General features: G+C 52.1%; 1 protein-coding gene across 3 annotated transcripts in view; it reads left to right on the top strand.

The window, feature by feature from the left end:
- Tbx4 (T-box transcription factor 4) overlaps positions 1 to 21,008 on the top strand; it is a 29,447-nt gene extending 8,439 nt beyond the window's left edge. Inside the window, exons 4-10 of one of the 3 annotated variants that reach the window (XM_087191451.1) lie at positions 3,733 to 3,852; positions 4,652 to 4,799; positions 14,358 to 14,510; positions 15,438 to 15,526; positions 15,629 to 15,864; positions 18,137 to 18,561; positions 18,712 to 21,008. In XM_087191451.1, coding sequence (XP_087047577.1) covers positions 3,733 to 3,852; positions 4,652 to 4,799; positions 14,358 to 14,510; positions 15,438 to 15,526; positions 15,629 to 15,864; positions 18,137 to 18,561; positions 18,712 to 18,756 — 1,216 coding nt within the window. In that variant the 3' untranslated portion in view covers positions 18,757 to 21,008. Of the gene's footprint in view, positions 1 to 3,732; positions 3,853 to 4,651; positions 4,800 to 14,357; positions 14,511 to 15,437; positions 15,527 to 15,628; positions 15,865 to 18,136 lie in introns of all 3 variants that reach the window. The other 2 variants (XM_004870379.3, XM_087191450.1) reach the window with 2 other exon arrangements.
- The last annotated feature ends 467 nt before the right edge of the window (positions 21,009 to 21,475 follow it).

Raw genomic sequence — 21,475 nt, 5'->3', positions numbered from 1 at the left:
TATTTCTTAAAAATGTGCGCACGCGCATGTGTGAAGCGGGACTCTCAGGATCATCTGGCTCCAGGTTGGGCAGCCCCGGCAGCCCCACCCTAACCTCAGCCTCGGTTGCTGGCTCTGGCTTTTCGGAAGACCCCGGACATTAGGGATAGAAGTTGGGTGGGGCTTCCAGAGGACCCCTGCCTATTCCCTGCAGCCCATTTTTTTTCCCCTTTAGATTCTGGACACGAAGGCATGTGGGTGTAACCATATGTGATTTTTAATGTACATTTTATTGAAGTAGAATATTTCTGCAGAAGAGTGCAGAAATCTTCAGCGTGCAGCTCTGTATAGATTTTCACAAAACGAACACACGTCCAGGTAAAGGGAGAAAACATTGGGAGCCCCCAGAAGGGCTCTGTGCGTCCCCCCAATCACCACTGCGGACCCTCTGAACACTGCTTTCCAGCTTCTCACCCCTGCGATTTGGTTTTGCGCTTGTATTTAGGGGAAGGCAAAGTAGTTACTCCTGGAGCCCTAACTCCTAGGGAAGTCGGGGATGCGCGGGGCTGGGGCTTGGGGCCCCTAGGTCTGCTGTTCTCTGCCCTCTCCCCTGGCATGGGCAGGGGGCCGAGAGGGCCAGCACCTCGAATGTGACAGCCACTTTGACCCGGAGCCGCCGCCCCGAGCCCAGCCAGCGCCACCTTCCCCTCTCAGCAGTAACTTCGCGTTTACAGATTTGTGGCCCCAATCAAGATCCCCCTAAACCCTCGCCCGGGCCCCGCAAGCCTCCGAGCCCCGGAGGAAGCTTAACTTAGCAGTTCATTCGAAAACCATTTCCGAGTTTGAGGCAGATAAAGGCTCCAGCCCCGCACGCACTCTTTCGGAGCCCGGTTCAGGACCAGAGAGACCCCACCTTTCATCTGCTCCAGGGCGGGCGTCTGCGAGGGCGGCTTGTTTATCCCCTGGAGGGGCTGTTTCTGCGTGTGGGGTGCTGGGGAGCCCCCATCTGTCTGGGGTTCTGCCCGATGGGCGGAGAGGGGGCTCGGGCGCTGTGAGAAGGCTCTGGGGACGCTGGCCGGGCGCGGGGAGAGCGCGGGCCAGGACGGGCCAGGACGGGCCAGCCGGGCCAGGGACAGCCTCGGCCCCCGCCCCAGCCCGCGGAGGGGTCCCTTTCCCATAGGGCGTTGGTTTTCAGGTACATTTTATATCATAAATCAGAGCCATAACTTAGGGCTCATTCCATGGTTTCATACATTTCAGCAGCGAAGCCCTTCACTTTGCCTCTAGAGCCCAGAGGAAGTGGCAGCTCCCGAGCGAGCGGGCAGCCCTCCTCCTTCCTGAGCCGCGCTAACCTGGCAAACACCCCCAAGCCAGGCCTTTGGCCTCCAGCTTCAGCCTTTTGGGTAACCAAGGGCAGATGCCCATGGCTCGGATGGAAGCGTGCCTTGCCCTCGTGAACAGCTCCCCCTCCAGCCTGGGCCAGCCCTTCATCCTCCTGGCGCCTCCTAGGTGGGGAAATGTCCTAGCATCAGGGCCTCTCTGAGACTCTTATCCATCAGCAATCTGGTTCATGGTCATCTTCTGGGAAGGGCCAGATCACTGGATACCAGTTTCCAGCTGAGTACAGGCTCCTCAAAGGGCTTCTACAAAACACGCAGCCTCCTGAGCTGCGGAGGCAAAGTATAATAGAGAGGAGGAGGACAGAGTCCTTTTAAGACGGACGAAGTGGCAGTCAGCCATTTCCTCCTGGCGGCCTGTGTAGACCCTGGCCCTGGAAGGAAGCCATGGCTGCCCTCTGCTGTTGCCCTCTGGGGTGATTACAGGAGAAACAGTCTAAGAGTAGGCCTCTGGTGCCAGGCTAGCCAAAGCACAGTCAACACTGCCCCATTTTGTGGCCATTTCTGTTGCAGTTACAAAATGGTGGCCAGGAGGGGACAGGATTCTTGGCCTTCCCTCAGGAAGAAGGGAGAGGAGGCAGATGCTGCCCTCCCCCTTCAGCTTTAGAGCCACCAGATTCGAAGCAGGGCCAGGACAGAGGGTGGCACAGGGTCTAGCTGTGGCACCAGGCCGGGCAGGGGGCTGGTAAGAAGTAGGAAGGAGTGGGTTCTTGAGCCCTCTCACTTCCCCCTTCTTTGAAGAGGGGGTGGGGTGGACATTTGAAAATGCTTTCAGTTGACATCTGAGACAAATTCTTCCACACGGTTTATAAGTCCCTAGACTTGCGGCTAGAACTGCCCCCCACCCTGCAGGCACGTACACATGGACACATGCGCACTCGCACCTTGTGCTCTTGTGCATGCGCCTGAGCGCTTGCCCCTGCAATGTGCTACGCCTCTCCCCCAGCAAGAGCCACAGCATAGGCTGGGCTGGGCCCTGCTGGGGTGGAGTGGAAACCTCCCGCTCAGGGTCCTGGGGGCTTGCTGTAGGGTCTGCCTGCTTACGGAGGCCTTGATCCTTTCTGGAAACCCTGCCCTACCCAGGTAAGCTAGGACACTTGTTCACAAAACAGAGATGCTCATCTGTTAGAGATGTCTAGGGCAACTTCTCAGGAGGCTCCCCATACTGTCTTGGGTTGGAGAGGCAGAGGACCTACCAGCTCAAGGGTGCTGGTTCCCATTTCCCTAAGTGTTTTCAGTTAGGTTTGGATCCTGCCTCTCTCTTGAGAATCACTTCTGGGGAAGATAAGTGAGAAGGGGCAGGGAGCATGGAGAGGGAATGTGAGGAAGCTCTGTCTGTTCCCTTCTGGTGAAGCCCAGTGTCAGGGACCTGGTGACCAGGGGAGGGAGCTGTGCCCCGCAGGATGTGTACATGCTGCTGTGTGTGTGCTGAGGGGCCTGGGGAAGTCCTTCTCTAGAATGTTCCTTGAGCCTCAGGGTCTTGGACAGCCTCAGCATGGGCTGCAGGAATTGGAAAGCTCTCTTTTTCTGTGAATCCATTTTCATAGAAGTAGGTCGTAGCACTGACTGGCGGTGATGAAGCCCAGCAGGGATTGGTGGTAATAGTCATAAATCAACTCTTGTAACCCACCCAGAAATCTAGGAGCAATTTGCTTAAGGCCTCAGGGGCATCAGTGGTGGGGCCGGGCTGTGGATCATGGTAGGTTGGCTTCAGAATCCACACTCTTGTACATGAGGCTCCTGGACCAACTTTCTGGATTCCCAGTTAGGGAGCACATAGGCCAGGGAAGACATTCACAGTGAGAAGGACCTCTGCTAAACACACCGGAAGAGTCTAGACCTAGCAGGGTTTTCAGCTGCTTCCTCCGGTTTCTGGGTGTTGGTTTAAGGCCCAGAGGGTTCCACCAGACCTGACCCAGAGGCGGCATCTCATTGATTATGGAAGCGGCTGACAGGGGCTTCCAGGTCATCTGCGCTGGCACCCCGTAGTGGTGCCCCAGTGCTTTAGCTGTGTACGGACAGGAGGGAAATTAAGGTGGCGAGGTTGGTGTTGAGATCCTCTCCCACACATCCCGACCAGGGCCTGTCTCTGTGCTTCACTGGTTCACAGACAGGAGGCCCCACCCTTTGAGGGTTAGGGGCACATTATGTATACTGTCTTCCTGGACAGACTGATGGCTGCCGGGGCTTGGAGAAAGCAGCTAGGCAAGCCCTCTGCAGAGCAGCAAGGGCAAAGGGAGAAGTCACACAGCTGTCAAGAGGGCCAGGGTCTCTTGCTAAAAGTCTGTTCTTCACTCACTCTGTGCCATCTCTTCCGGTGCTATCCATGCTCTGCCCAACCCCTTGGCTCCACCAGGAGGATGTTTCCCAGCTACAAGGTAAAAGTCACAGGCATGAACCCCAAGACCAAGTACATCCTGCTGATTGACATCGTCCCTGCAGATGACCATCGCTACAAGTTCTGTGACAACAAATGGTAAGAGGCCTGGGACCTGCCTTTCCTCAGCTGTCCCCTTCCCCTGGCCCAAGTTAAGTCCTCAGATCTGCTGCCTGTACCGGGGTCTGCAGAGGGAGAGGAGGGTCGGCCAGGGTCCGCACACCTGCTCCTCAGCACCCTGTCTGCCCCTGGAGCTCAGAGCAGTACTGGCTCATGGGGAGGGCAGCTGACCAGAGCCAAGGCTCCATGGTGGGGTCAGGGCCTGTAGAGATGGGGCAGAGGAGGCAGGATTTGGTGGCCAGTTCCTGGCAAGGGTCACGTTTCTATTCTTCCTCTGAGCCAGGTTAGAACTCAGTTCATTTCTGACCATTGTTTGTGAGGCAAGCAATTTAAAAGTTTTCTAGATCCTTTGAGAAGCTCCCTCCAATTAATACAATTTATAACATTGCGAAGTTATAAATGTAGGGGCTGGGGATGTAGCTCAGTGGTAGAGTGTTTGCTTACCATGTACGAGGCCCTGAGTTTTATGCCCAGAACCATCAATCAAAAAAACACACAATATCTAAATCTCCCAGGATCTTTGTGAATAGCCTCAGTCTTTCAAGTAAATGGTCACTGCTGCAGTGAAGTAGAAAAGGCTCTGAACCACTCCTTCCCCCTTAGAACACTGTCCCCTGTCCTCCCTCCTACCCCACCTCCTCAATTGAAGGCGTGAAGGGCAGCAGCTCTCTTTTTCCTCCTGGTCAATGGGGATGTGCTCTCGGAGGATGCAGGGAATTTGGGCTTCCCAGTCCCCTAATGTAATCAACTACTGCTGCTCTGTCTGCTCTGTTGACAGGATGGTGGCTGGAAAGGCCGAGCCAGCTATGCCAGGACGGCTTTATGTCCACCCGGATTCTCCTGCCACGGGGGCCCACTGGATGCGGCAGCTGGTCTCTTTCCAGAAGCTGAAGCTGACAAACAACCACCTGGACCCCTTTGGCCATGTAAGAATGGGGAAGCCTCATGTTTGGAGCCCAGTCCTGGATCAGTGCTAGGGGTGGGACAGGTAGGGACAGGGATGGGGAGGGTCCATTCTCGGTCCGGCCACAGGTCTTGGCACGTGGGGACCAGTTTGTGGCCAGACAGCTGAAACACTCCACTCCCACTCCCTGGGCACCAGCGTCTGAGCCCCTTTGAGCTTTAGTTTCCTTGTCTGGAAAATGGAGACGACTATATGTACTTTGCATGCTAGTGAAACTTAAATGAGAGAATATGCAAGAAGCACTCTGCAGATGGGAGGCTCTAAATAAATAGTAACTATAATGATGATTATGATTTGAGGGGCCAAATCTCCCAGCTTCAGTTTTCTAAAGTCTGTTCTTGCAAGAGAAGGACGAAGAACAAGCCTCCTGAGAATGGACTGGGAAGCCCCTCTCTGGTGCGGACCAGCTGCTGGCCTGACAGCCACACAGCCTCCGGAGGGCTAAGCCTCACTCTGGCTGCTGGGTCAGCTCCTGGCTGCCTGGGATCTGGTTCTCAGGAAGGGGATTCTGAAGCCCCAAGGATGCTACTGTTGACGCCCCAAGCTCATTCTTTCTCTCTCTGGCCCTGGCAGGTCCAGATTTTATGTGGAAATTTTTAGTTCAAGTGTGTGGCAAACAGAAGCCTGGGAGCTGGTACTTTTTGTCAGGGCTCAGGTCCTGCCTGTCTGGACTCCTGTGGTTACTCTGGAAGCCCAGGCAGGGGTGAGGTGGAATAACGGGTGGTGAAGGCTGCCGGATGCTCGACACTGCTGCACACATGACACTCAGGGTGCGGGTGGCGGGGTGTGTGCAGCTCCCTCTTCTGTGCCCCAGTTCTGCCTCTGGGGAGCCATGTGCAAAGAAGGATTCTGTGAACAATAGTTCCTCTTAGAAAATGCTTCATTTCAATGTAATTGGTAGGTAGCTGGTAAGCAGCAGCTCCCTGGTTTTCATTTCTCGTAGTGGCCGGCTCTCAGTCATTGATGATGCCTAAATAAGCAGTGATGATAACATCAGCCTAATTAACTTCTGTTTATCTGTTCTTGACCCCTGCTGGACTTTCTCTGTTGGGCCAGGCTGTGGCACTAGTCTTGAAAGTATAGGGAGGGCCTCCAGGGTGGCAGTGGGGAACCTAGACACAACTAAAGTCAGACACCCACAGACTGCACAGGACAGACTGTGGGGTGAGTCTGGAGCTCAGCAGGAGCTGACTCTTTCAGTGGCCAGAAGGACCTAGAGATCAAGGCTCTGACAGGATTCTGGATGCTTTGGCTGTTGTCAGGATTCCCAGCTGCAGGGTACCTCAGAGGACTTCTTGGTCACCTCAACACCTGTGGAAATGGTGGTGGTGGGCCCAAGGGTTGAAAAGCTGGGCCTTCTTTAGGAAATAGGGCCACTCTCAGCTTTGCTGCCCTGTACCAGGGTTTCCCACCTCTGTGCCTCTTTGTCGGTTCTAAGAGGGGTTGTTGATAAACCTGCACCCACTCTTAAGTCTGCGTCAGTGGGGCTGCCTGACAGGCTGGGGGTGCACTTGCCCTGCCTGCCTTGGTTCACCTCTTCTTGGCACAGGGATTTTGTCCATTTCCGCTTTCTCCCCTGAGGGATGAGATTAGGGAGTCTCGCTTCTCCCTTCACCCCACACTTAGCCAGCATGTGCAATTTGTGGGCTGCAAGCTCAGGGAGAGGAGGAGACTGTCCCGGGAGCTAGCAGAAAGGAAGCAGGTGCTCAGACCCGGACCCAGCCCACATCTCCTGTTTCTTAGCAATGCACTGTCATGGCCCCATTTCCTTTCTTTCTGGACCCAGTTGTGTTATCTTCAGCTATCTGGAACATCACTGAAGAGGGAGCAGTTTCTGGCCATGCAGACAAGGGCTATGGAGGGTGAACTAGCTTCCTGTCCAAGTCAGGGCAAGGCAGCTCACTGGGACCGTGGCCTTTTGCTCCTTGGCCTGTGCCAGTGAAGAAGGTGAGCCCTACTGAAGGGTAAAAAAGTCACCTTCCTCCTTTTCAGTTTTCCCTAAAAGCTTCCTGGCCTCAAGGAACTTTCTCTAGCCAGGTGGACTTTGGGAGTTTCCCTGCCACCCCTTGTCAGCCTACTGTGCCCCCACCGAAGGGCTAGGATCTCTCCTTGGGAAAAGTCAGACCCAGGTGTGAGCTGGGACTGTGACCATTGTGGTGAAGTCGAGAACCACTCTGAGTGCTTGTGGTATCATCCTGAGGTCTTCCAGCTGGACTCAGTGTCCTCCAAGCTTAGATACTCTCGAGTCCAGCTCACCCTGTTTCCTCATCCCCAAGGCTGGCTGCAAAGCCACCTGCACAGAAAGCCTCCAGGAGAAAATCCCAGTTTGGGATGGTGTGTATTTTCCTAGTTTCCCTCTCTTCCCAAACTCCCTCATCACGAAGCCTGCTTCTTCATTGACCAGGGTGCACGTGAAGACGTGGGCCTGGCATCGGGTCCTGCGTGGCAGCTGAACCTCAGAATGGGCCCCTGAAACAATGCGGCTAGATGCTCCTAAGTCAGGCCTGGATTCTGCCCAGATTGCTGCTGCCACAAGGGCTTGGGGTGATCTTCCTTCCCTCTTCACCTAATTACTCCTGAGTTCAGATCTAAGTTCAGATGCAACTTCACAGGGAGAAAACGCAGGGTCTCTGTCCTATGCTGTCAGAGCACTGTGCACTTTCTCATCCAAGCACTTTAACAGAGTTGTAATTTGATACTTGTTTGTAGCTTTAATTTTTTTCTTTTTCCTGTCTTTTCTTTCCGTGCGTGCGTGCATGCGTGCGTGCATGTGTGTGTGTGTGTGTGTGTGTGTGTGTGTGGGGTACTGGGATTGAACTCATGGCCTCAAGCATGCTAGGCAGGTGCTATACCACTGATACACATCCCCAGTGCATGTGCGTGATTGCACGTGTGTGTGCGTGCGCACACACACACACATGTGTGCAGCTGCTTTTAAGAATTTTTACATGGAGACTGTCTCACTAAGTTGCCGAGGCTGGTCTTGAATTTACAGTCCTCCTACCTCAGCCTCAGATCTCAAGTAGCTGAGATCATAGGTGTGCACCTCTGTGCCCAACTAAAATTAATTTTTAAATAGGAAATATAATCACAGGGTTTAAAAATAAATCACTGAATAAATAAAAATGTCTTCAGTGTGACAAGTCTCTCTACTCATTTCCCATCCAGCCGGTTTCTTGCATCCGTCAGCACAGATAACCACTGTTGTTTTCAGCATTTTTTCCCACACATAGAATATATAACCTCAAATTCTCTCTTTGATGATGGATTATATAAATGCTTCTTTGCACCTTGACATATCTTGGAGATCATTACATTCATAGAAAGCGTGCATCTTCCTTTTGTATGATTGCATACAATTTATCACATATTGTTCTATAAATTATGTAGCCAGTTCTGATTGAAGGAATTAAGTGTCTTGTTAAGTTTTTTCCTCTTTTGATTAAGCTTGGACATATGTCATTTTGCACTGTGCTGGGGATATCTGAGCAATACCTGTTAAAGTGTATTTCGATTTGAGAATTTGAAAATATCACCAAATTGTTCTCTATGGTAGTTTTACCAATATGTGCTCCCAGCAAGCTCTGCTCTGTTCTGCAGGGTAGGAGGGCAGTCCTGTAGATTTTTGCCAGTTTGATAGGGAAATGTTAACATTAGTTTTACTTATTAGTTTTAGTTTTAATTCCTTTATTATGAATGAGGTTAAGCATCTTCTCCTATGTGTTTCCTCTTTTGTGAATTGCTGTTATCCTTTGCTCATTTTTCTTTTAGATTTTTGATCTCATGAACTTTGGAAGCTTTTACAAATTAGGAAGATTTAGCTTCTATGTGTATATGAGTTGAACATTTTCCTAGTTTGTCATTTGGTTTGGGTTATAGTATTGCTCCCACACAGAAATTTCTGATTGAACTTACACATTTCTTACACTCTGGATTTTGAGTAATCAAAAGTCTGTATCCACTCCTTTTTTAGAAGGCAATTTTCTTCTAGTACTTTGTGGATTTATTTTTACATTTAAACTATTGATCCTTTTGGGAACCACCCTGGCATTTGATACATGAAGCCAACTCTTTTCTCTTTTCTAGAGAGCTCTCTAGTTGTCCCAGCAGCAATAATTGAAGAGTCCCTTGACCCCAGCATGGGACCCCATATTTCTGCATGGATGAGCACCATGTGAACTTGTGTCTGCTCAGTTCCTGTCCTTGACTGTGGAGACTTTATAATATGTCTGGAAGGCTCATCCTACTTGTTCTTCTTCCTCAGATTTTTCTTGGCTGGTTTAGTCCATTTTTCACACGAATTTTAGAATCAGCTTGTGGTCTTAAAAGAAACTTCTTTGTATTTTTATTGGAATTCCTTTAAAATTTACTTCAGGAGGAGTGATAGGACCTCCCCTCTCTGTGCTGCAGCTACCTTTTCGTCCATCAGGTGTATCCAGGAATTTTTGTTGTTGTTGTTGTTTTGTACTGGGGATCAAACTTGGGTCCTTGCACTTGAGCAGCAGGTGGCAAAACTACTGAGCTAAATCCCTGGCCCTCCAGGAATCTTTCTTAAGGCCCTGCCCATTTCCTGGTGGGTGGTCATCTTGTGCATTGCCCTTGTGAGTGTGGTCTTTCTTCCAGCCACTTTCTCACCACTTCTTTTTGCTTGATTTTTTGGATGAATGTGTGCCTTCCTCACTAGATAGTGCACTATGAGGTTTTTACTCACCATCATATGTGAGAGCCTAGGACCGTGTCTGAAAACCAGTGGGTGCTGGTAGACAGCAAGTGAATAAGCAAATTGCCGAAGAGGGTGGCCCTTTTTCTGCTGGAGGCAGATGTTCTTCTAAACTTTGTGGTATTAACTTGCCAGTGGTGACCCACAGCAGTGTCTCTCCCTTTTTCTCTTTTTTTTTCCCCTCTCATTTGCTGAGCCCTGACAATGTGCCAAGCTCTTGATGTTTTTTTGGGAAGCTACAGATGCCCTAGAAATCCAGATCAGGCCTGCTCTCCCCAGGCAAGTAAAGGGAGGAGCACAAACTTGGAAATTAATACTGATTCTAGCCTTGCCTCAGATCTCCTGTCTGCTGTTGGGAAAATGCCCTCTCCTTCTGGTGCTCAGTCCCTTGTCTGTTAAAATGAGGAGAACAATGATGCCTACTTTGTAAAGATATTAGAAAGATTAATTATGAAGATGTATATAAAACACCTAGCTCAGGGCCTGGCACATAGTATGTACTCTGTGAACCCTGGCTGGCATTGCATTCTCTGGTTTCAGGCCTTGTGGGAGGAACCCTGGGTTGCTGCTGCCCTGGGAGTGAGACCCAAGACCTATCAGACAAGTCTCCTGAGTGGGCTAAAGGGCCACCTGCCTTGGTTCTGGTATAGATTTTTCTTAGACCAGTCCTGTACCTCTCTGAGTCTCAGAGGTTTTGTTGTTGTTGTTGTAATTGTTGTTGCTGTTGTTTGTTTTTTCTTTCTTTTCTCTTTAAGCTGCAGAACTTGTCTCTGACCTAACCTCTTTATGGGGTGAGGGAAGTTAAGAAGGATGACGGAAAGTCTTTAGAAGATAAAATTATAATGCAGGGTAAATATGTTTTTTTTTTTAAATAAAAATCTGGTTTTCATATACACCAAAATGGACATTAGCCCACTTTGGACATCAGCCGCACGTTTGTGTGGCATCCAGATAGGCTGTGTTCTGTGGCAGACAGTAGGGCCTGTTGGGTCCACGTCCACTACACTGTGTGGTTAGGACCTTGTCACTAGTTCCTGAGCTGGCTGAGCAGCACCTGCTCTCTCAAAGGCCATTTGGACTCGTTCAGACCGTGTCTAACCAGCCATGGCTCCTTGGGCAAGTCACGTTCCCACTCTAAGCCTTCTGCTTCGCATCTGTAAAATTAGGGGGCTGGACTAGGATGGCCTTTATGGTCTGCCTTTCCACGCCCCAGTGTTCTGTGTTGCCAATGGAGATGAATCTCGGCCTCTGTGGCCAAGCACGCTATGACGAGCACTTGAGGAGTTGGATGTTTGGTGCTATTGCCATCGTTAAAATAGAACGGGCTTTTGAACTATGGCCAGAACATAATGAATCCCATTTCTGTGAAACAATGATGATGACGGGACCAGTCATGGAGCAGGGCTGTTGACGTGGCAGGCCCGTTTGGCCCAGTGTGCTCTGCAGCAAATGTAAGTGTGAAGCTTGGCAAAGAAGTTGAATGTGGTGTGTGAGGAAATTCTGTGAAAAGCCAGTCACCCAGTTGGTTTTCTGTTCTCCCAGGCTGATGGGACTGAGGTTCAAGTTTACATTTGCGTTGGTTCAACCAGTAAGGCTTTGTTCTAGACGCCGGTCCAGGTTCCTGACTCTCAGAGTTGGGAAGGATATTGGGGACCACTTTGTCAGAGGCCCCACTTTCCAGTGGGGACCTCAGTGGCCGGAGGGAAAGAGCTTGCTCAGGACACAGCAACGCACAGAAGCCTCTGGACTCCTCTTCACTTCTCCGTGGCCAAGCCTACACTCTCCTCATGGTTTCTCCTGGCAGTTTCTCCCTTCCCAGCTCTCTCTGCCAGCCAGTCTGCCTTTCTCCCCTAGAAGGTATGTTTGGCGGTCTTCATCCCAGTTATCAGGCCTTTGGCCTACTCCAAGGGGCAGGAGGAAACCATTAAAGGTGGCATTCTGAATATAAGGCATTTACTGAGTACTGGAGGGCAGGGGTGGCATTGGAGGACACAGAGGCAAGAGGAGGGGCGACAAAGGGCCTGCTCGAAAGCAATGTGCCATTTTCCTGGGTGGCCCAGAAGATTCTAAGCAAGAGAGTGGCCTGGTTTGAGGAAGTAGCCAGAGACGACAAGGGGAGCCCAGCCAGAGGTGGGGACCTGGGCAGGGTGTGCGGAGGGGAAGGAGAGGCTTTTGTTCATAGACCCGTGGGACCTTGTCACTGCATGGACTTGGAGGTGGGTGACAGTTAGGGGAAGGGGAGCCAGCGATGATGCCTTGCCATCTGACTGGACAAGGACTGTCCAGCTGTCCCGAGGGTCCTACACAGCCTCGCTGGGTGTCAATGCTTGTGGGCTGGGATTCTGTCACCACTGTTCTGTCCCCTCATTGTGCTGTCATCCCAGGAGAGCCAGAGGGACCAGGGCCTGGTCCTGCATCAGAGGAGGGCAGCGTGAGTGGCCACAGAAAGACTCTCTTCGCATGTGTTTCATCTTGATCTTTGGCTTGAAAAATGCCTCAGAGATTATCTTGTCTCAAGTGAGCATAGTAAAGACCAGAGAGGAGGAGTTCATCGAGGTTCCCACAGGGGGTTTGTAGTCATGGCCCAAATCTTCCCACTCTCAAGCCCCACCCCATACTTAGTAGATCCCGTCTTAGGGCCAAGGAGCCTGGAGTAGCAAAAGGAATGAAAGATAGGGACCTTTTTCTCTGGAGGATTTTATCATTTAACTGAAGGCAAAGGAGAAATAGAAGAGTTAGGATGTGTTATGTACATGTACCAACTCCCCATGAGGGATGTGATCACATTTACCACAAATGTGCACTAATGAAAAGAATAAAAATTGAAAGAAATTGGAAGAAAGAGGAAGCAGCCAAGTAGACAATGCACAGGGAGGAAGTTTCAGAACTGAGAGTTCAGAGCCGGCCCTAGGTCCTGGGAAAGTTTCCTAGAAGGGCTGGGCCTTCCCGGAAGAGAGGACAGGCCTAGAAAGTGAGAGGATGGGAAAGAAAAATCAGGACAGTAGGGTGTGCTAAAACCCTCTAGGAGGCAGCGATCTGGGCCCCTCTTGGATGTGTAATTGCTAGGTCTTCAGGGAACTGAGGCTCTTTGTGGGCTCCTGTGGCTTGGTACACCCTACAGGGTGACAGAGGACTTACAGGGGTTAGGAGGAGCTGCCCAAGATGAGCTCCTCTCCCTGTGGCAATTTTTGTGGTTTCTGGACAAGAACATGGGCTGAGGCCTCCCAGGGTAGGATGTCTTGCTCTGAGTTTCTCCTCTGAGAGGCCCCAGCACGGGCAGTGCCCCTCAGCTACAGGACCTGGCTTGCGGTTTGGGAAGCTCTTTACTTGCCCAAGAGGGCCCAGAGCTTGTCACCAAGTGGCGACAGAGGACAGAAGACTGGTGGTTGCTGGCTGGAGCCACCGAGCCAATGGAGGAGCCAGGGAAGAGCAGAGGCCTCGGCCAGTTCCCAGGCCACCAGACCACCAGACCACTCTCGTCTTTAGCTGAGCCTGCTCGCTGGGGTGTTCCTGCCCACAGGGCACATTGAGAGCAGAGCCTTCCTGGCCTCAGGCTTTAGCCAAGCCTGCCATGGAAGAGGCAGACTCTGGCCTTTCTCTTACACTCTGGTGACAGAAGGGTTAAATCTCTTACTCAGCTGCAGCAGGGGGCCTGGCCCCTGGGAACCAGGAAGGGTGGGAGCCAGCAAGGCCAACCCAAGGAAGGGGCACCCTTAGGCAGGGAGGAAGTAACTCAGAGGGGATAGGACCCAAGGGCAAGGGCAACCCTAGCCAGGACAGAAACAAAAGGGTTAAGAGATGCAGAGGCGCTGATAAAATGCTCCACATTCCTGGTCCTGCCTCCAATGGGGAGGGCGTCTGGCAAATGTCAACGATAAAAAATACATTTTAATGGCACATGTTGGAGCCGCTACCGTGGGGCACAGCGAAAGAAACCAATCAAGTTTGCAGCAACAACTACCGTGTGTTACTCCCCGGGCTCCAGTGGCCGAGCCTCTCTAAGTAAGCATTGTCCAGCTGGGGTTACCTGCTTCCCCTCCTGTGGCCCTGGGGTGCCCGAGCTTCCAGCCTTCTCTGGCATTATTTTCAAAACGTCACTGGCCTCCCACTTTGTACTATGGCCTGTGCCGACCCTCCCTGCAGGATGGAGCTGCTTGGTCGGTCCCAGAGCAGCTGCAGCTGGTCTCCCCACACCCAGTGCGGAGAATGAGGGACACTCTGAAAACAGAGTTGGGCCTTGTCCTCTGATTGTCCCCTCCCCGTCCTGCAAAGCCTTGGGCTCTGACAGATGGGAGAAGAAGCAGCCCGGCACTCATAGTAGGCATTTCTAGGAAAGACAGGTCACCCTGGAGGGGGACACTTGAGGGAAGTAAGTTACAGACTATGATGCCTTTAAACACTTGAATATGAGGCTCAGAGAAGTTGGGTGACTTGTCTGAAGGTCACACAGTGAGTCAGCAGCATCCTGAACTTCTGCCTCCAACTCAGAAGTGCTGCAACTATACTATGCTTCACTCACTGGGCTTTGAAACTGAGGACTTCTTCCTGAGGTGTTCATACCCAGGGTGAACATCAGTCACAGCAGGGAGCTCTGGGGCTCCGTGGAACTGCGAGGCCAGAGCTGGGGTCCAGGTGACTGGTTATTCACTTGGGAGCTTCAGACCTTTCTGGGCTCAGGCCTGGTGGTTAGGCCTGGGGCCTAGGCTTTTAGGGGGAGGAAACCAGCCCGGGGCCAGCTATACTCAGTCAAGGAGCAGATGGTGGGGGCCTGGAGCTCAGTACGACAACCTTCCCTTCCAGATCATCCTCAACTCCATGCACAAGTACCAGCCCCGGCTCCACATTGTTAAAGCCGATGAGAACAACGCCTTCGGCTCCAAAAACACAGCCTTCTGCACTCACGTGTTCCCAGAAACCTCCTTCATCTCTGTGACCTCCTACCAGAATCACAAGGTACAAGTGCACCCCCTGCTCCCCGAGTGCCTGCCGCTACTGCAGAGTTGTGGGGCTTCCCAGCCTGCCATGTCCCCCAGAGCAGTGAGCCCAACCAACGAGTGATGAGCAGAGACAAGACACAGTCTTTGCATTTGGGGAGATGGGTAAGGTGCAGAAGGCAGAAAGGCCGGTTCCTGGTGCCCAGAGCCACCGAGCCAAACTAGGAGCCCAGGGAAGGCCAAAGCCCACAGCCAGCAGCTGTGAAGCCTGGGAGCCTGCAGCCTGCCTTGTCTGAGTGCTAGGCCCCTTTCTTTACGCTTCCTGTGGGTGCCGGCAGAGGCAGATTCTGGGCCTGGAGAGCAGGGCAGAGAAGGAGGAGAGGAGTCCCTGGTGCTGTTAGTTGGCAGGTGCCTGGATGTCACTCACCCCTGCCCCGCTCTTCATCCTTTCCAGCCCCAGCCATCCCCTCGGGGTCCTCAGGGGCCCTCCCGCTGCCTCTCTACCTTGCTTCTGCCCTCTTTGTCAGGATGTTTTTCACCATGTGCACTTTGGGACTGGATAGGTGGGCAGGGCCATCAGCTGTGGTGGATTTTAGGCAGAAAAGTGACAAAGTCAAATTTGCATTTAGAATAGCCCCTCAGAACCTGATGGCAGTTGTACTAGGTGTGGTGACATGGCAGGAAGCTGTATCCGGGCCGCAGGAGAGGTGGACGGTGCAGGAGGCAGACTCTGGGACTGGAACAAGCATAATCGAGGGTAGTCAGTGACCAGACAGGCATGGGCAGCAAGGCCAAGGAGGACTGAGCGCGAGCCCCCGCTGTCCTAGGGCTGCCCCTTCCCCAGCCTCCCCTGAGTGCTCAGTGTGTCTGGACTGGGGGGCGGGGGGTGCACAGGCAGCCTGGTCCTCTCCTCCCAGCAGCTTTACTGTGTGTCCCCTCCTGACAGATCACACAGCTGAAAATTGAGAACAATCCTTTCGCCAAGGGGTTCCGGGGCAGTGACGACAGTGACCTGCGTGTGGCCCGGCTGCAGAGGTGGGACTGCCCCCGCCCCGGGGAAGGGTGGACAGACTGGGTAGCCCTCAAAGCATCTTCACTCTCTTCCCGTTTCTGCACCTGTGCTCTCCACCCCTCCAGCAAGGAGTATCCCGTGATTTCCAAAAGCATCATGAGGCAGAGGCTCGTCTCCGGCCAGCTGTCCGCCAAGCCCGACGTCAGCCCCCTGCACGGCGCCCACCAGGCCCTGCAGCACTATCAGTATGAAAACGGGGCGCACATGCAGTTCACGGCAGCTGAGCCACAGGACCTGCCCCTCAACTCCTTCCCGCCCCAGCGGGACTCTGGCCTCTTCTATCACTGCCTGAAGAGACGAGGTACCCAGGTCCAGAACCCCGCAAGGGCCGGGGGCTCCACCAGGGAGCCAGTCTGAGGGTGGGGGCCATGGGTGGGCCCAGGGCCACCTTTCCCCATGCAGGAATGCTGTTCTTTAAGTGACCGTTGGAACCTGCCCAGAAGGCGACCCCATGCTGGGCCCCTGCCCTGAGTTCCGGGTGTTGCTTTGCTGTCACTGCTTTGGGAGATGCTGTGGGGTGGGAAGAAGACACAAAGCCAGCTGGGCTCTACCTAGAAGCTCAGGAGGAAGCTGGGGCTTCCTGGCCCACACAGTCTTGGGTTGGCACTTTACTTATCAAAGCAGCCTCAGCCACAGAGCAGGGAGACCGACAGGCCCGTGTGCGCGCTCTCCGCCTTTGTCTAACTGCATGGACTGTTTAGGGGCTGAAGTGAGCTATTTCAGAAGCAGACTAGGGACCAGGAAGATGGACAACAGCACTCTGCACACTGGGCTGCTTTGTGAAGAGCCATGGACTGGGAACCAAAACCCCGCATGTTCTGCTGCGAGGCCTCGGTTTCTCCATGTGTACTATGGGGATGACTAGTGTTGCCTCGCCGGAAGACCTCACCAGGCCACTGACGTTCTCTTGGGAACGAGTCTAGGGACTTTTCCTTATAATCCAGAATGTTCTTTGAGCCCTGTTCCTAGGAACCACATGGGCAGAGCTCCAACTATTCTCTGCGTAAGCCCCATTAGAACTCAGTGACCTTGCCCAGGGGTCAGCACACTGCAGCCCTTGGACCAGAGCGAGGCTGCTGCCTGATCAAAATAGTTTTTACGTAGTTGAAAAAAGCCAAGAGAAGGTTATTTCATGATATGAGAACACTGTGTGAAATTTGAAAGGTTAGCATCCATAAATAAGTTTCCCTGGAACACAGCCATGTCATGTATTTACACATTGCCTATGGCTGCTTTCATGGGACAGCAGCAGAGCCGAGTACTTGTAACACAGACTGTGTGGGCTGCAGAGCCTAAGACAGTTACTCTCTGGCCCTTTGCTCATTCCTGACCTAGAGTGACTAGGCCACCTGCCAAGTCCGAGAGCTGAGTGCAAGGAGAAAGGAGGGAGAGCAGTGAGTTTCCCTGGCAGGTGAGCGGCCCCCCACCCCATGCCCAAAGGGCGAGGCGAGTAAAGGCTTTGAACTTGGCTCTATCTCGCCCAAGCCGCCCTGCCCTGTGTACTTACACAGCTCCCAGAATGAATCCCTGGAGAAAACAGAAGGCAGGGGGCCAAGATAAGCCAGGGACAAGTGTTCTGCAATTTGTTGAGTGGGCTGCTCCTCTAGCCCGAGGGCTGGGCCATCCCTGGATCCCAGGGGAGGGTGTGGCACTCCAGAGTGAAGGCCTCATAATTGAAGATGCTGAAAGAGCCTCAGATATGATTTGTGGCACCTGATGCCATCTTTCTCCAGACTATCAACTTAGACTAAAAAAAATCACCCTTTTCACTTATCAGCTCCTTTTCTTTTCTTTCTTTCTTTTTTTTTTCTTTTTCCGCTTTTTGCTATATGGGGGGGATTGAACCCAAGGCCTTCCTATTGAACTACATCCCTAGCTTCCCTCCAGCCTGTTTTCTTCTTCTTTTGTAAACAAGGTCTTACTAAGTTGCCCAGGTTGGGCTCAAACTTGTAGTTGTCCTACCTGAGCCTCTCAAGCGCTGAGATTACAGGTATGTGCCACCATGCTCAACTCGACTCCATTTCTTGATTATTTGGACACAGTTGTGTTGGGATCTGTGTAATAACTGTCTGATGGGTCTTCATTGAACATGGTAGGGTTAACTTCCTCTTTCAAAAACAACAGAAACTTGCCTCCAGCTAACCTCAGCCCTCCCCAGGAGCAAAGATTGAGGCAGAGACATCATGGCTCTAATTGTCTGTCTGCTTCAGACACTTCATCTCCTGGCCTGGTTTGGCCTGGCAGTTGCTTCCACTTTCCTTGGCCAGGGCCAGCCTGGCCTGAGAATCCAGTGCACAACAGGCCTCTTACCACCCTGCAAGTCAGGCTGACAAAGGATCAGAGCTCCGTGCAGCCTGGCTCAGCACGTCACTCGGTGTCTAGTGATGTGGTGTCCCCCTTGGCCTTAGAGTAGGGTCCATAATCTGGCCACTTCCTCACTGCTGCCACCTGTAAAGGCTGTAGCTGATTAAAATGGTTCCGGGAGCAACAGGGCAACACAAGGCCGTCCATTGGGGTGCTCTGGGCCCAAGGCTGGTGAAAATGACTCTTCCTGAATATTTCCTGTCTTCCAGCAGACAGTGCCCGCCACCTGGAGTTACCCTGCAAGCGATCCTACCTGGAAGCTCCCTCTTCCGTGGCAGAGGATCACTACTTCCGTTCTCCCCCTCCCTACGACCAACAGATGCTGAGCCCCTCCTACTGCAGCGAGGTGACTCCCAGAGAAGCCTGTATGTACTCAGGCTCTGGGCCCGAGATTGCCGGGGTGTCTGGGGTGGACGACTTGCCCCCACCCCCGCTGAGCTGTAACATGTGGACGTCGGTCTCGCCGTACACCAGCTACAGCGTTCAGACCATGGAGACTGTGCCTTACCAGCCCTTCCCCACGCACTTCACGGCCACCACTGTGATGCCTCGGCTGCCCACCATCTCCGCTCAGAGCTCCCAGCCACCAGGAAACGCCCACTTCAGTGTCTACAATCAGCTGTCACAGTCTCAGGTCCGGGAGCGGGGTCCCACGGCCTCTTTCCCCAGAGAGCGCGGCCTCCCCCTGGGCTGTGAGAGGAAGCCGTCCTCTCCACACCTGAACGCTGCCAATGAGTTTCTGTACTCTCAGGGCTTCTCCTTGACCCGGGAATCTTCCTTACAGTATCATTCAGGAGTGGGGACTGTGGAGAACTGGACTGACGGATGACTGCCATGTCTCCCCGACAGCCCCAGGACCTGTCAATCAGTGTTAACCTCGGTGGGTGGCCCGCAACACCAAGAAACCCAGGAAGGTATTTCAAAGGGTGTGTGTGTGTGTGCAAATGCATGTGTGTGGATCTACCTTCTGACACATAGCTGAGGCCAGGACAAGAGAAACCCCAATCATCTAAGAAGTCATTTTGGCTGCAGGACCTGGGACCTCTGTTACCTGGCATCTCTTGACCTGCCCAGGCTCAGGATAGGAGTGGAGGATTCATTGGAGTTATTTAGAGGTTTTCATAACACAGTTGGATTCACTCAGGGGCCAGAAGTTGAAGTCTCTCGGCCTCAGGGAGAGATTCCCTCCGCCTGGGTGGGAGGCCTCCGTGCACACCTTGGGGTTCTGGCCTTCTACACACAAGGAAAGCGCAGGACCCCTCCTATGGCTTTGGAGAGTCTCTGAGACTCCCTGTGCCTCCGAGTTCGAGAGTGCTCTCAGATTTGAGCTGACGGCTCAGTCGGTGGCCTGGAGCTTGATCCAGGAGCTGTAAGGTCTGAGGGGTGACTTTCAGAGAGGGTCAAGTGCTAGATGCCACCTCATGGGTATTTTAAAATATTTTCTTCCTTTTTCCTTCATGAGTAGGGAAAATGCAACCAGTAGCATCTCTGGCATCATTCAGGCTTTGTGGTAAAGTACAGAGCCCTCCCCTCTGGGTCCCCAACATGCCATCTCTCTCTGGGATACACAACTTGGCCTGTCCAGTACCCTCTGCACCCGCAGCCAGTGGTCCTGACGGGAACCTTGCCTGGCAGCACCCCTGGGAGTTCTGTCACAGCCAGTCTCCCCTGGGTCTGTTCCACTCCCAGAAAACCCATGCCCATGAAGCGAGACGTGCCAAAGAGAATGTTTTAAAAATTGATTTTTTGCAGTAAATTCAGCCAGTGTGCTCAGAGGAGCAGAGATCATTTTTCTCCTGGGGCTGACCTCTTGTTCCTCAGCCCTCCTGTCCTCTAGCATCAGACATCACCAGACTGTCAGGGTGGCTGGGGTGAACTCTACATTAAATTTGGGAAATCACTAAACTCTTTGCATGCTGAATAGCTATTTATATATTATATAAATAAATAAATAAATGAATAAATATATATATATCTATCTCACAAATGCGGGCCACATGTCAAATTCAGCTTTGCTTTTTACAAATGAATAAACTTAATAAAAACGAATGCTGGTGGGGGTATTTGGAAAGACATCTATTTAAATTTTTATTACATGTTTGATATTAAAAAATAAGAACGGTTTAGATAAAGCATATATATTATATAAACACACACTCCAGATAAAGCTTTATTAGAAAACACATTAGCTAACAGGTGATATGGAACTTCAAGTGTTTTGTTATATAGCATGGACATTTTATTTTACATATTCGAACATAAAGCCACCTTACAACTGTGACGTGTGTGGATGCTCTTTATTACTGGCTTGTCATTTCTTGGCCTGGCAATGGTGTCTGTCTCCCCTTTTGCTTGTATTTTTATTCAAGTGCCAGGTGGGGCCCTCAGTGTCTATGAACATTTGTGCCACAGAGCCTCTGAGTTCAGAATGAAGTAATTGAGGATCAGTCAGCAGTGTACCTTTGAGCTCACGATACCATGTTTCTGAAAATAAGACCTAGTTGGGAAAGACTGCCTTACAGAGTAGCTACCAAGCCAGAACAGTGATGGCAGGTAAGGCAGGAATAGGCTGATTGGGGCCGGCATTTTTTGTTTTTTGGTACTGGGGATCGAACTCGGGACCTTGTGCTTGCAAGGCAGGTGCCGGAACCACTGAGCTAAATCCCAGGCCCTGGGGCTGGCATTTTTGATCTCTACTTTTGAAGGCTGAATCTTTCTCAGCTAGGTCTTATTTTCAGGTGATAAGAATCTGTTACCTATTAGCAGTCAACACAAAACCCAGCAGTTTGGGGGAAGTGGTCTCACAGGTAGAGAATTCTTGGTGGGATTTGTGCAGCTGCTTTGGAGAAGGAACTTAAGACTGGGTCAGCACCAGAGCCAGAGCCTGAGGCTTCCTGGAGCAGCTAGATATGAAGGTCCATCAGCTGTCTCCATGCCAGAAAGGCTGAGTCAAATCCTGGCAAAGCCCTTTTCTTGTCCAGTCCTTTGCTAGGTCCCCGAAGCTGGGCCACAAGATGGAGAGAGAAAGAATGAGCTGAAATCCACTCTGGGTTCACCTCACTGCATGAGAGAGAAGCAGGTATAGCAAGATGCTGCCAGTGCCCCTTGCTTGTACCTTTTCCTCTTGCCCAGTGCCCTCCTGGCTGCTCACCCAAGTCTGGAAGCCAGGAGAAGAGAGGCCAGGGGAAGGGTGCCTTTTAATCCTCATCCTCTCAGGACGCAGAGATTTCCTGCTGGCTAAGAAGTCAGCCCTATCTCCTGTTGTCGGAGTCTTCCCACCTGGCTCTGGGGTCTCTGGCTGGATTTCGTCCTGCAAATAGAGGCCAAGTTCCTTCCTCCCTGAGCTGCTGGCTCCCACCTTGGGCTTCTTGGTCCAGCGAACAGGGAAGGGGGCTCCTTTTTTGCAGCTGGTAACCTGTGGGGAATACTGCATACCTTAGTGCCCTGTCTGGGAGACTTCATACCTCCTAGAACTTGGGCAGAAGGTTAGATGTCTTTTTCTGGGTGCTCTCCAGTGAGTTGGCTTAGTCTAAGGTAAAGAAAGCTGT

Source organism: Heterocephalus glaber, unplaced genomic scaffold (genome assembly GCF_053883595.1).
Source record: "Heterocephalus glaber isolate CG9 unplaced genomic scaffold, H.glaber_assembly_v1.0 deba00001564, whole genome shotgun sequence".
Taxonomy (NCBI): domain Eukaryota; kingdom Metazoa; phylum Chordata; class Mammalia; order Rodentia; family Bathyergidae; genus Heterocephalus; species Heterocephalus glaber.
Note: the sequence above shows the minus strand (reverse complement) of the source record. Positions and strands in the feature narration are given on the sequence as shown.